This window comes from Otolemur garnettii, unplaced genomic scaffold, assembly GCF_000181295.1.
Source record: "Otolemur garnettii isolate 467f Iridium unplaced genomic scaffold, OtoGar3 scaffold00001, whole genome shotgun sequence".
Classification (NCBI taxonomy): Eukaryota; Metazoa; Chordata; class Mammalia; order Primates; family Galagidae; genus Otolemur; species Otolemur garnettii.
This window is the reverse complement of record NW_003852396.1, coordinates 5247661-5261121: the sequence shown is the minus strand read 5'-3', so window position 1 is coordinate 5261121 and position 13461 is coordinate 5247661. Positions and strand designations below refer to the sequence as shown.

Genomic DNA, 13461 nt, shown 5'->3' with positions numbered 1-13461 from the left:
CCATGGGCACACACACACACGGGCACACAGATACCAGGGGCACACACATATATGGGTACACACACACACTATTGGGCACACATACACACACACACACGGGCACACATACAGACACCAGCGGCACGCACACACACAAGGGCACACAGACACACACGGGCACACACACACAAGGGCGTGCACACTCATGGGCACACAGGCACCAGGGGCACACGCACAAGGGCACACACACAGGGGCACGCACACACACGGGTTCTCACACACACGTATGCAGATTGTATTCTCTTTCTGACAAGACCATGAATTGCTTGTAAAACATTTTCTTACCTTTTACAGATACTGAAGCTATAATTTCAGCAGAACCAAAGATGTTTTCCCCTCGGCAAACATACTTTCCCTCATCTGATTTGGAAGCATTTAGGATCCGTAGACTCCCGTCTGGAAGAATAGCTATTCTGAAAATTATTAAAAAGGTTTTTTCCCGTTTTACTACCAATCAGCTAAACAGTAAGAAACGCTGATGAAGTACGAAACCGTTTCTGGAGTAATAATAAATACGATATAAGATCTTCGTGAAAAATATGCAGTGATAGTAGAAATGTTTTATTCCTCAAGAAATTATGCAATAAACCCACTTAATATCTTCTTATATCCAAAAGGGTTCGAGAGTTACAGTTTATTTTTCTTTTGACAGCTTTTGATGGTTAATTTTAAAACTTATGCAGAGGGTGACCCTGAATTTGGTTATTAAAATTTGTTACTATAAAATCACCAGTGATATTCTAATATTAAGCTTGGGTATTTCACCTCAAACCAAGAATGACCTCAAATATCAAATATAAAAAGAAACAGTATTACGACATAGAGGAAGACAAGTGTAGAACATAAAATTAATTGTATACAGCTGAGACATGATTTATGGAGGTTTCTCTGCATTGCCACCAAAGTAGCAAGGGTGTGAAAATGTGACCAAATACTGTGCTGCTTGCATTGCAGGTTTTAAACACAAGAATGTGGTATCTGAATTTGCATTTGGGCTTTTTCAAGACCTTTGTTTAAAGGAGACCTTTTGCTTTTATGAAGGTGAAAAATTAAAACATTCTTAAACATTTTTAGAAGTTCAGTGAAAGTGAGGCTTTTTGGAATTACTGCAGTCTCCTGCGTATTCATCATTCCAGGGATATGTGGATTTCAGATTTAACTAGGACTTGTGTTCTCTTCTCCCTTCTGTGCTCCTGAAATATAAACTATTATCTCACCAGTGCATCAGCCTACTTCAGCAACCTGAGATATAATGGACATTGCTATGTGGTTTCGTTTGATGTGCTGCTAGCTTTGGGTAAGAACCACTGGATGTCTCTGAACTTAAAATCCTAAAGTTGGATGCTCTTATTTCTGAGAACACTTTATTTCATGGCAATATGATAATGTTAAACTATGTAAGATTCAAGAATAATGGCTAAATGTTTAGTCAACTTTCTCTATGTTATTTTAAAATGTGTATTCAATCTTGCCAGAGCTCACAGTTATTTAAAACATCCTAACAATTGACATTAGATTCTGGGCTGCTGAAATACCACTTATGAATGCACACTTACATATTGACATTAATAAAGATACCACTTGAAAGACATTATGCAATTTTCACTATGGTTCAGATTTGACTTACATTGAAGGAAGACAAATTTAGAAACAAATCAAATCAGAGAATTTGATTTTATAATTTATGTCTAGGAGAGATACTAGCTTGAGATATTTGGGAAACACATGCTCTTAAAAGATGTGTAATCCATTCAACAGGGTCAGTGAAAAGTTCTGTGCATTATTTAGATAATGTTTATGCTCTAGAAGAATAGAATATGAAGTATTTGTTCCAGTTCAGTCCCAAAGTGACATACATTACAAAAAGATGTATTCAAAAGCAAGAATCACCTTCCATGCAAACAAATAGATATCCTCTTGTAAGAATTACAGACCATTGACATTTATCTAATTCCTATAATATGCAGAGATTGTTAATATTTTTTAAATATCTGGATTTCACTGATTAGACTAAGTTCTAATCCAGCCAGTGAGAAGTTTGGCTGAAAAGTCCAACTCCTTTAAATAAACAAATGTGTCTTAGCTATTGGCATATCATGGCTCTTGATTTAAGATGAGTGCTTTCTTACTGACAGGAGGCAATGTCTATTCTCCTTTTAAAGATAGTTTATGATGACCAGTACACTTTAGGCCACTGATCTACTTGGGGATGAAGAATTTTTAATACCACAGTATATTTTCATCTGTCAAGTGGCAGTGTCAATGAAGCGAAATCCTGTCTACTGATTCAAATTGCAAATGCTCGCCAGAGGAGCTCGCTTTCCACTTAGAAAAGAAAAATAGATTAGATAATGAATGTGACTTACATTCTAATGACTGGTTATTACACATCAAATTACTCAGATAATTGAATATGGAGTTAAAGGGTCCTTGTGATCTGGCTTCCTTTATCTCCCCTCTCCCCTCTGCTATTACCCTGTGGCTCCTACATTCTGAAATTTTCAGATCTGGAGAGTAATTCTGCCAAGACATCCTTGGACTTGGAGGAGGGATACAAAGGAGAGGTGAGGTAATGATTTTACTGGTTAGGGAGGGATTTTAGAATCCCAGAGCACTCTGGCATTCAGAAGCAAGTCATGCTTACTCTGTTCTGGTTTCTTGGTTCTCACTTTGTTCCTACTAATAGTTACTGGGTCTCCGGCTTGTTAATCTGTTCTGTACTCCAGTCATCTACGATATCATTGTGCTTGCCCTATTTTGAAGGGATTCTTTGTTAACTTCTTGATGTGATCTTGATTTGCAGACTTTAGGGCCATTTTTCTGTATCCTCCATTCCCGTATTTGATTTACCCAGTAGACACCACCCCCCTAGTGTGGACCTTTCCATGAAGACTGCTTGCTTCAGAGAACCATCTATTTACCTTCTGATGTATTATTTAGTGATCAGGCTCTGACTCCCCAATTAAATTTTTCTAATCAGTAGAAATCTATTTTCTCAAAATTCTGTAGACTGGAAAATCCAAAAACAAGTGCCAGCATGGTTAGGTTGGAGTAAAGAGTATCTTCCTGGTTTGACGAGCGCTGCCTACCACACCCCTGACCCCCACCCTGTGTACTCACACTGCCTTTCCTTGGTACATGGGAAGAGGGGGAGGGAGAGAGGGAGAGAGAGACAGTGAGATGTCTCTAGAATTGAGATCACTTCTTCTTTAAGTCACTAATCCTATTAGATTGGGACTCTAACCTTATAACTGCATTTAACTTTAATTTATAAAACTCTGGTTTAAATATTGTTACACTGAGGTTTAGGGCTTCAGTATATGAAACTTTGGAAGGACACAGTTCAGTCTATAGCACATGCTACCCCTGCTTCTACACATCCTCACATTAAATTAGGGACCAGTCTTCCCTTTAGCATAACATATGCTTGTAGCAAGCTAGGAAATAAATACTCAGACCTCTTACTTCTTCACCACTCCAGTTTCCTGCGGGTGCTTCTCATCACGCCATTGCTCCATTGCCAGGGGGCAAAGTGCCCACTGCTATAGTTCTTAGGGACCTGCCTTCTGAGGGGTGCAGCAGAGGACTGAAGGACAGAGAATGGATTTGGCGGTGTGGATGGAAGATGCTCTGTCAAGTTGTATCACAACAGTTGCAAAAAGCTAAAAATGAATTCTTACGCCTATAGAAGTTTAGAGGGTAACTTAAACTTAGCTAGTCAAATCTAATTTTACAGATCAAAGAATTAAAACCTGAGGAAATTTGAGTGACTCGTTGGGCCCATGAGATGTTAAGAAATAGAATTTATAAATAATTTCTGTGTCATACACTAGCAAACACTTGTAATAGTTTTCTATTGCTGGATAACCAATTACTACAAACTTAGCAGGTTACTACAATGCCTGTTAATTAACTCAACATCCATTTAATACTTTAGGTTGGAAGTCTGGGTGGGTGGGTGTCTAAGTTTTCTGCTTAAGGGCTTCAAAGGCGAAAATCAAGGTATGGACCAGGCTATTCTCTCATCGGGAAGCTCTGCAGAACTGTCTGCTTCCCAGCTTATCCCTGGTGTTATGTGGCCTTACTTCCTTACTGCGGGTCAGCTGGGTCTGCTCTCAGCTTCTAGAAGCCACTCGCATTCCTTGGTATACAGTCCTCTCTAACAGGTTAGTTTTCTTTCCAGTATCAAATCAGAATGGATATTATGTCATAGAATCGTTAATCATTAATTGAGACTATATACATTAAATTAGGATAGAGCAGGCTTCATATCACTGCCATTGACCTTGAGCAAAATTATATAATGTCTTTTCTTAACTGTAAGACTGTCACAATATTGTCTGACCAGTTCTTTGGAAGTATGAACTAGATAATTCATGTAAATTACTGTACTTTCATGATGTGTGATATACATTAATCTAAACTTACTCAGCCAGGCGCCATGGCTCACACCTGTAATCCTAGCATTCTGGGAAGCCAAAGCAGGTGGATTGCTTGAGCTCATGAGTTGGAGACCAGCCTGAGCAAGAGTGAGACCCTGTCTCTAAAAATAGCTGGGTGTTGTGACGGGCATCTGTAGTCCCAGCTATTTGGGAGGCTAAGGCAAGAGAATCACTTGAGTCCAAGAGTTTGTAGTTATGAGCTGTGATACCCTGGCACGCTACCCAAAACAACCAAGTGAGACTCTGTCTAAAAATAAATGAATACATACATAAATAACTATAAAACAAAAACTAGAAGTTACTGAAAAATATAAACCAAATTTGTGATAAATATTAAAAAGGAAAAATTTAAGAGTAAGGAGAGTTCTTAAGGCATAAACCTCAGCTGTTGAGACAAATATTTTCTTGGAGAGTAACCCTTGATCTGAGAATGGTTCATTTGAGCTGATCCTTCCATGTGAGAGAGGGAAGGGAGTAGTGTATGTGAGGGCCCTGAGCAGCGAAGGGCCCTGAAGCCGTGAAGAACCAGATGTCCAATCATGACCACAGCTGGGAGGGAGGAGGGGAGGGGAAAAGATGGGACTGGAGAGAGACACGGGCAAGATCATCTAGGACCTGGTATCCTATGAGGAGTATTTGGTCCTTGTTTTAAGGGCAATAGGAAGCTTCTTATTTTTTTTAAACAGCTTTATTAAGATTTTATAGGCACATAATAAGCTCACCTGTTTGAAGTGTATGCTTTGAAAAGTTTTCAGGTATGGATGTAAGTATGAGCCCCCTACCACGGTCAAGATCATAAGTATGAGCCCACTACCACGGTCAAGATCATAAGTATGAGCCCCCTACCACGGTCAAGATCATAAGCACATCCACCTCGGTGTTCCTTTCCTTTGCACTCTCTCCTAGCTGCCTCTCACCTATCCCCTCGCCAGGCAACCACTGATCTGCCTTCTGTCACGGTAAATTTGCTTGCGTCCTTCCAGAATTTTACATAAATGGACTAATGCATTATAAAGTCCCCTTTTGTCTAGTTTATTCCACTCAGAAACACTGTGGTTCATCCATGTTGCTCTGAGTCCATTCCTTTCTAATGCGACTAGTAGTCACCGCATGACTTTTACAATTAGATTGTCAATTTCAAAAAAGCATGCTGAGATTTTGATTGGGATTTCAGTGAATCTGTAGATTAATTTGCTGAAGAGTTCACATCTTAACGATATTGGGTCTTATAATCCATGAACATGATAGATTGCCGTACCTTTGAGTTTTTAATTTCTCTGATGTTTTATAATTATTAGTCTGTAGGTTAAGACATTTTTCAGATTTATTCCTATATTATTGGCTGTTTCATAAAGCATTGTTTTATTTCTTTAATAAATGAATTTTCAGAGATAACTGTACATTTTTAAGAAATAAAACAGATATTAAAATAAAACAAAAAGTAAAACTCTTGTATACTTTTCCCAGTATCCTATCCTGCAATGATAATACTTTGCAAAATTATAGCGTAATGTCAAAACCGGAATGTTGAGATTAATACAACCCATTGACCTTATTTAGATTTTTCCCAGTTTTAGCTTACTCACCTGTGTGTGTTCATTTTATGCACTATGCATTTTTTCCACCTGTTTAGACTTGTGTTTCTACCACACAATCAAGATACTGAATGGTTCTAATACTAAAACAATACTTCATTTTCTCTTTCAGAGCTACAGCCGCCTTGATCTCCATCTTGACCTCCAGTTTCTAATCCCTGGCAAACACTAATTGCCTGTTGTTTCTAATTTTTTTTTTCCATTTAAAAATCTTATATGAGATCTTATGGTCTGTAACTTTTTGTTTCTTGCTTTTTGTTTTTGTTTTTCCCTGAGGGTGCCTCATTGCTCTCACAGTGTTTCTGAAAGGCTATTCTTTCTCCACTGAATTGAATTCTGCTTTTGTCGAGAACCAGTGGAGCATATTTGTGTGGTACTATTTTGGCTCTTTATTCTGTTCTGTTGACCCCTGTGCCCACCTCTCCATAATGTCTTGATTACTGTAGACATATAGTAATCTTTCATAATGAGAATAATTCCTCTTACTTAATTCTTCTTTGTCAAGATTTCTTTTATTGCTAAGCATTTCACTTCTAAGTACTTAGATAATTTGTATGATTTTATCTTCTTTTAATGTTTTTGTTTGGTTTTGCTTTCAGAGGAATTCTGGACTTACATAATGAGTTGGGAAGTATCCCCCTCCTATCCAAGTCTCTGGAAGAGTTTGTGTAGAACTCACATTATTTTTTCTCAAAATGTTTAGAAAAATTCTCCAATCAAGCCATTGGAGCCTGGAGTTTTCGTAGTGGGAAGGCTTTAAACTATAGGTTCAAATTTTAAGAGAGACAGTGCTATTCAGCTCACCTACATCTTCAAAGAGTTAAAAAAGTATTTTTAACCTGGGGAATGTAAATTTAAGTAAGAAATTTCCATTGTTAATTATATAAATGAAAAAAAATTAACCCCATAAATGCATCAATGTACAAAGTTATGATTTAATAAAAATAATTGAAAAAAATAAAAAAAGAAAAATTTTTTTCTTAGCATTTGAGTCTCAGTTCTGACTTATCCATGGGTAGGCTGTACTTAGTCTAATATAGTCATTATTATACTACATCAGTCTAATATATTATGATCTTTGATGTTTATTTTGGTACATTCAGATTTTATTATTATCAGATACAATACAACTAAATAGCTCATTCCAGAATGACACACTTCTTCTCACAGATTTTTTTGTACTTATTTTTCTGGTTCTACTTCTAATTGGTTGAACTGTATAAAATTTCCCTTATTTGGCTATTTTTATTTACAAAAATGGCAATGTCATTTTGTTCAATCTAATACTGTCATGTTTTCATAACATGGGGGATACAACCTAAGAAATGCAACAGTGTGTGATTTTGTCATTGTGTGAACATCGCAGGGCATGGCTACACTAGCCTAGAGGTGTAGCCTCCTGAAGACTGAGGTTACATATAATACAGGTTAGTGCTTCTAGCCTACAATCTGAAAAGCATATTTGTTGTGTACTAAATACTGTAGGCCACTGTATGTAAACACAGTGGTAGGTATGTGTGTATCTAAGTATATTTAAACACAGAAAATGTGCAGTATAAATGTGGTATAAAAGATAAAACAGTGATTTTCAACTAGTGTGCTGTGGCACCCAGGTGTGCCATGAAAGGATCTTAGGTGTGCTGTCCAAAACTTTTAAATTCATTAATTAAATTATTTTTGAAAGAAGTTCAAAGCATAGTAAGTATATTCTTCCTTTTTTAATCTTTTTAAAAATCAACATAATTCAAGTGCGCCACAGAAGTTTAACTACAGAGTCAAGTGCGCCATGAAATTAAAAGAGGTTTAAAACACTGAGATAAAAGAATAGTACACATGTATAGAGCATTTGCCATGAATGGATCTTGCAGGAAGGGAAATCTGACTTTGAGAGAGACAGTGAGTGCGTGGTGAGTGGATGTGAAGGCTACAACATTATTGCACTCTCCTGTGGAATTTAAGCACTGTGCGCTTAGGTTATACTAAAATTATAATCCTAGCATTATCCCTATGATGCTATGGCAGCTACAGCATGAGTAGGTCACACCATTTGTAACTATGGTCCCACCATCGTACATGAAGTCAGTTGCTACTGACATATTATGTGGCGTGTGACTATAGTTTTATGTGAGTTTTGTGCACTCGTCCTCTTGAAGTAATGAAGGAGGAGGAGGAGTACAAGCACGACTATCCCTCAGGAGTGTCCCCTGTGGTCTCGGGCTCCTCTGTCCTCCCCCGCCCCGTGTCTGATGCTCGTGATCTAAACGCTGTGCCCTTGCTTGGCTCTCTCAGCACCACAGCAACTGGCGCTGGGTATTTTGGACGCCTCCTTTGCCAGTCAGAGGGAGCGTTCACTGACATGTCACCTTCATCTGGAGAACAAGGATGAAGGGTTTCCCAGCTACCAAGACAGAATAAAATGGAGTGTGGCAAACTAAACAATGGCTTTTAAAGTGACCCCCTGGACATCTACTCACGCTTTTCTGGCCAAAGCAGGGCAAATGCCTTCCTCTGACTTCAGCACCAGGAAGCACAGTCTTCCCAGGTGTCCAGTGACCAGCACTAAGGATGGCTGTTTACCTTGTGCCGTACCAAACAAGGCAGAAGATGTAAAGGAAGTTTTAAGGCACAATCTATATCCGTAAAGTCATAGATATTTAATTGCTCATAAGAGGACCAGAGAATGAAAAATTATGTGCCAGGCTATAATTCTTATGCAGTTCCAAACAAGCTAGAGGAGTTAACTATTGAGTGGACAAAGTGTGATATAGATATTAAAGCAGGTGTCCTCAAACTGCGGCCCGCGGGCCACATGCAGCCTGCCTAGGACATTTATCTGGCTCGCCAGGTGTTTTTGCCGCCTCTGCCTGTCCTGCTTATCAGCTGACTTGTCCCGGGGGCCCGCAGTCTGGCCCTCCAATGGTCTGAGGGACAGTGAACTGGCCCCCTATTTTAAAAGTTTGAGGACCCCTGTAAAGCATGGATAGCAAGAAGGAAATAGAAAAAGGTTTTTAGAAAAGAGAGAACAAAATTAGCAAAAGAGAAAAAAAAAAATCAAAAGTGGGAATAAGTTTAAAAGATAGGAAAGAGAATGAAATGGCCCAGAGTAGTGGTTTTGCTGTTAGGATGAACAGCTAATAACATAGAATTGTGATGAGGACAACGCTGTCAGCAGCCACTAATCATCAGCAAGAAAGAAGAGGGGCCACTGTCTTGTGCTGGGAGAGGGAGTGGCCTGAGGACGCAGCTACAGCACGTTCACCAGGGGAGGGGCTCAGGCTGCAGGGACCAGATGAGATCGCAGAAGCCAACATGAGGATCGGTACCCTTTGCTCTTAACTCTACTTAGTTTCTGTGGACCGGCCATCCAGTCCTCTGAAATAAGACTCTTCTAAATTTTTTACACCAACTATAACCCAGGTCAGAGGAGAGACCCCAGACCAGGAAGGGAGGGGTTATGCAGAGAGAGGCTTTTCTCACCTTGGAGAAGATCAGTGGAGGTGATTTGGGTCGAGTGAGTAGGTCTTCCCCTTCGCAACACAGAACCTTCTACAATATCCCCCAAAGAGCACAGGCAGACAAGATTTAACACCAAAAGAAACTTAAAACTCTACCTATGCCTGAGTTCCCTGCTTTGGTGAATGAAATAACTGTCCCTTAATGCAACTGTTATTAAAAGGAATATGTGTTAAATGGAGACACTCTGGAGTGGGATATCTAAGTAGAAACCTGAAATAGTAAGAGGTATTAATCCTCTGAACATCTGGAGTCAGGGGATAGAGGGAAGTGTTTCAGTCAGAGTCATCGACTCCTTGGACAGCTCCTGTAGTCCAGGCCCCAGGAAGTCTTCTGGAATACAAGCATGAATACGACCTAGTTCCTACCTTAGGAACCACATGGTAAAAAGGAAGAGTAGACTAGTAAATAGGCAATTACTATTCAGTGCAATCGATTCTGGAAAGAGGTAAGTACAAGGAGCTCCAGGGAGTTGGTCGCAGGGCAGCTCATTAGCACAGGGCCTATGAGCCCGGTTAGGGAAGGTGACTCCCATCTGAGGCCTGAAAGTTAGTTAGCCTACCCTGATTTGGGAAGGGAATAAGCAAAAGGACCTATGGATAAGCCAATTCAATTTTATTCCTGATTGCTTTTCTGAATTCTAGCCTTTTATTCTTTTCATTCAAATTGCACATTACTTCTGGATTTAACTTCTTAAAGACCTTAGCACTCTTTTGCCTGAGATTTTCATGGTTCCTCAAGCCTACAAAATAACCTAATCCTTCAAAAAACAGCTAAAGATCGTCAACAAACAGCCATGACATCAATCATCTCCAAAAGGCCTTATAATGCACTCCCCACGGGTTTGCTTTATTCCATTTATAAGGTACATACGCATTTTACACACATGCATATACACATAAACACCATTACCTGCTAATATACCAGATACATGGTGAAAAAAATGAGAAATCATAATGAGAAGTACATGAACATAAGCCTTGCTATTTTCTCTTTGCCCTCCTTCCTAATAGACCTTCTGCACCTTCTCTGAATTGCTCAGACTGTTCTTTGGAGACCATTTCTCTAGTGTCACGTAGGACCACAGCTGTCTACTGCTCGGCTCCCTACCTGTTTCTCACAGCTGAGTTGTATGATCTACCTGAAACATCCTTCTCATCCTTAATCCCCTTTAGATGGAATCATTCATTCCTTCATCTTTGCTTCCCGAAAACTTCATCATAGCATTTGTTGAGTTTTTCTTCAGTAGAAAGTAGACATTGTTTTAGCATTCACCTAAAACTTTCAATGTGTCAGATGTCATACTACTTTTACTACAAACTTTATCAAAGGTAATGGTTCTAACACTATGTGATTTCAGTGGTATTGATCTACTTGGCTTGTTACCACTTACTACCTGTCCACGGCTACTCAGTAACGGCAGACCTCGGATTTCAACCAGCCTCTTTGATTTGCCTATCCGTGTCTTCCTAACGAATTTGCAACCTGCTTCATTTTCTGTCTTCATAATTGACACGCTAACTGGCACTTGGGCTAGGGTTTTTCAAGTCCTGGACACTCAATCCATGGAAACCAATCAAACAGAATATATTTGAGCCGTTTTATTTTACAGTTGAAGAAATTGAGGTCTGGAGTATTTAATTCCCTTAAAAAAATTGAAACGGCAATAATTTGCTTCCATAGCATTTGTTAAGCCTGTAATATTTGCCAGGCCTTTTGCAAAACACTTTCACACATTATCTTATCTAATTTTTACAAAGACCCCAGGATATATTAGTAGAGTCTTTTGATGCAGGAAGGGGGAGGGGAATGAAGTGCAGAGGGGTTGAAATATCTGGGCAAAATTTCAAAGCAGACCTGCTGGATTCAAAAATTCATACTGCACTTTTAGCTGTTAACATTGACCTGAAGTAAACTTTAGAAGAAAGCTTTGCATAAGATCACATGCCTGGTGGAGGTTCTGACCTACCACAGAGGGTGACAGAAGTGAGCTCAAGGGGAACAAGAGAAGACACTTGTTTCCTATAGATGATGGCAAGGAGAGACACTCATCCTCCTTAACTCCATCTGCAAATTTTTAAAAAGCTGAGGGCAATACACACCCAAGGAGGCCGGTGCTGTCCTGCAGCTCTTTCCTTTAGACGCAGTTTAGCTGGAAGGAAAAAATGAGGTGACCCAGGGAGACATGGATGACAAGCTTCAGAAAGTGAAGGAGAAAGCGAAAGTGCAGAAGTTGCTTTAATTAACAGGCCTCCGCCCTCGACTCTCGACATCACTGCCAGCATCCTGGAGAAAGGGCCGAGCCCTCTGTGCCACCACGTCATGGCAGAACCGCCGGGCTGCGATGGAAGGATGAGAAGGGGCCGCCTTTTCATCAGCTGGATCTCAGAAGGTGCTTAAGATTAAAATAACAACACAACAACTCAGAAAAACAGACTTGCCCTGTTGTGGAAGGCTGTCTCTCTGAGGGATCTGTCACAGTCATATCAAACTTAATGTATACAGAACCACACATAGAAACCTTTTATCTCCAATTGGCTACTCACGTCAATGTTTCTCGTTTTACACGAATTTGTATGGAAAATTCTAGTGCTCACGTATTTTGGGGGAGACAGTATGTAGCTTTTCTCAGATTCTCAAGCCAGACTGTGATGAAAATAAGGTTAAAAACCACCGTGAACCACCTTCATTTTACAGATGTGGTAACTCCATCCAGACAAGGAAAGCCTGGAGCATTTCTTTGTTAAATCTTGGAACATAATGCAGGTTGCTAACTCAGAGACTGTCATCACCTTTTCCTTTCCTTTGTAACAGATGGGTCAAGCTGGGTCCCTGCCACACTTTACATAGCTCCTGCGTCCATTCCCTCCCTGGAGAGTCTGAATGGGTAACACGCACAAGGTGGTCCTACCTTTTCTGATCACTGCCTTTGTGCTCTGTTGAATCGATTTTCTTCCATCCCCTTTGGACATTGGAGTAGGTCCCCTAACTTTAGGTAACTTTCCCTTGTTACACAGGTGAACCTCGTCTCTGACATTGACTCCTGGCTTCCCCACAGACCCAGGAAGCCGCCACTGTGGGAAAGAGGGTCTGTTTTCACACCTTTCCTCCTGCTTCCAGGGTCCTTTTCTCCTCTGTGCATTAGAGTAGAGAAGACAGTGCTGGCTACAGGCCAGTGTCTCTTACTTACCCAGCTCCACGGTGGTCCTCTGAGGGACTAGCTGCCAGTGTGTGTGAAGCTGGTGTGCACAGAGCCAGCCCTGCACGAGGCAGGCCTCCCACAGCCACTCTCATGAGCATGTCCAGATGTTTGCAGAGCTCCCTGACTTAGCCAGTCCTCAGGCACTGCCTCTGCCAAGGTTCTTTCAACCCATCTCTTCAATTTTTTTCACGCAGCCCAGAATACTCATGCTTGCCACCTTCTCTGAAGTCTCTCCAGCCCGTGGGAAACTTGCCTTTCTAAATGGTGGGGTGTGTTTTCCTTCCTGCCACCCACTTTCTGACTTGACATCTCTCTTATCTCTTTGTAATTCTCTTCTGTGCCCGTCTGGGCAGGGTTGGGAGCTAATCAGCAGGGCTGTTGCCTAAGCAAACATTTAATCAATGAATCAAGAGATCAGTTTTGTCATTTCTGTGCGCAGCACGGGGAGCCTTGAATTAAAAGAAGGAAGTGGGAAGGACGAGAAAAAGTCCAGCAGTCCCCATGAAGCCAAAGCCTGAAAAAATATTCTTTCATCTTCCTTCCTCTCGTATTATTTCATCTTCAGAAGGGGAAAGGAGAGGAGGGTGGTGTAAGTAGGGCAGACAAGTTTAGGTTGGGATGATATTTGCATAAGAAGGACTGGGTTAGCTGTGTGCACCCAGGCTCTGGA

At 40.4% G+C, this 13461-nt stretch overlaps 1 protein-coding gene across 1 annotated transcript in view; it reads right to left on the bottom strand.

The window, feature by feature from the left end:
- Positions 1-13461, bottom strand: part of CNTN5 (contactin 5) — a 516137-nt gene that overhangs the window by 133984 nt on the left and 368692 nt on the right. Inside the window, exon 11 of the mRNA XM_012801575.1 lies at positions 325-452. Coding sequence (XP_012657029.1) covers positions 325-452 — 128 coding nt within the window. The remainder of the gene's footprint in view (positions 1-324; positions 453-13461) is intronic.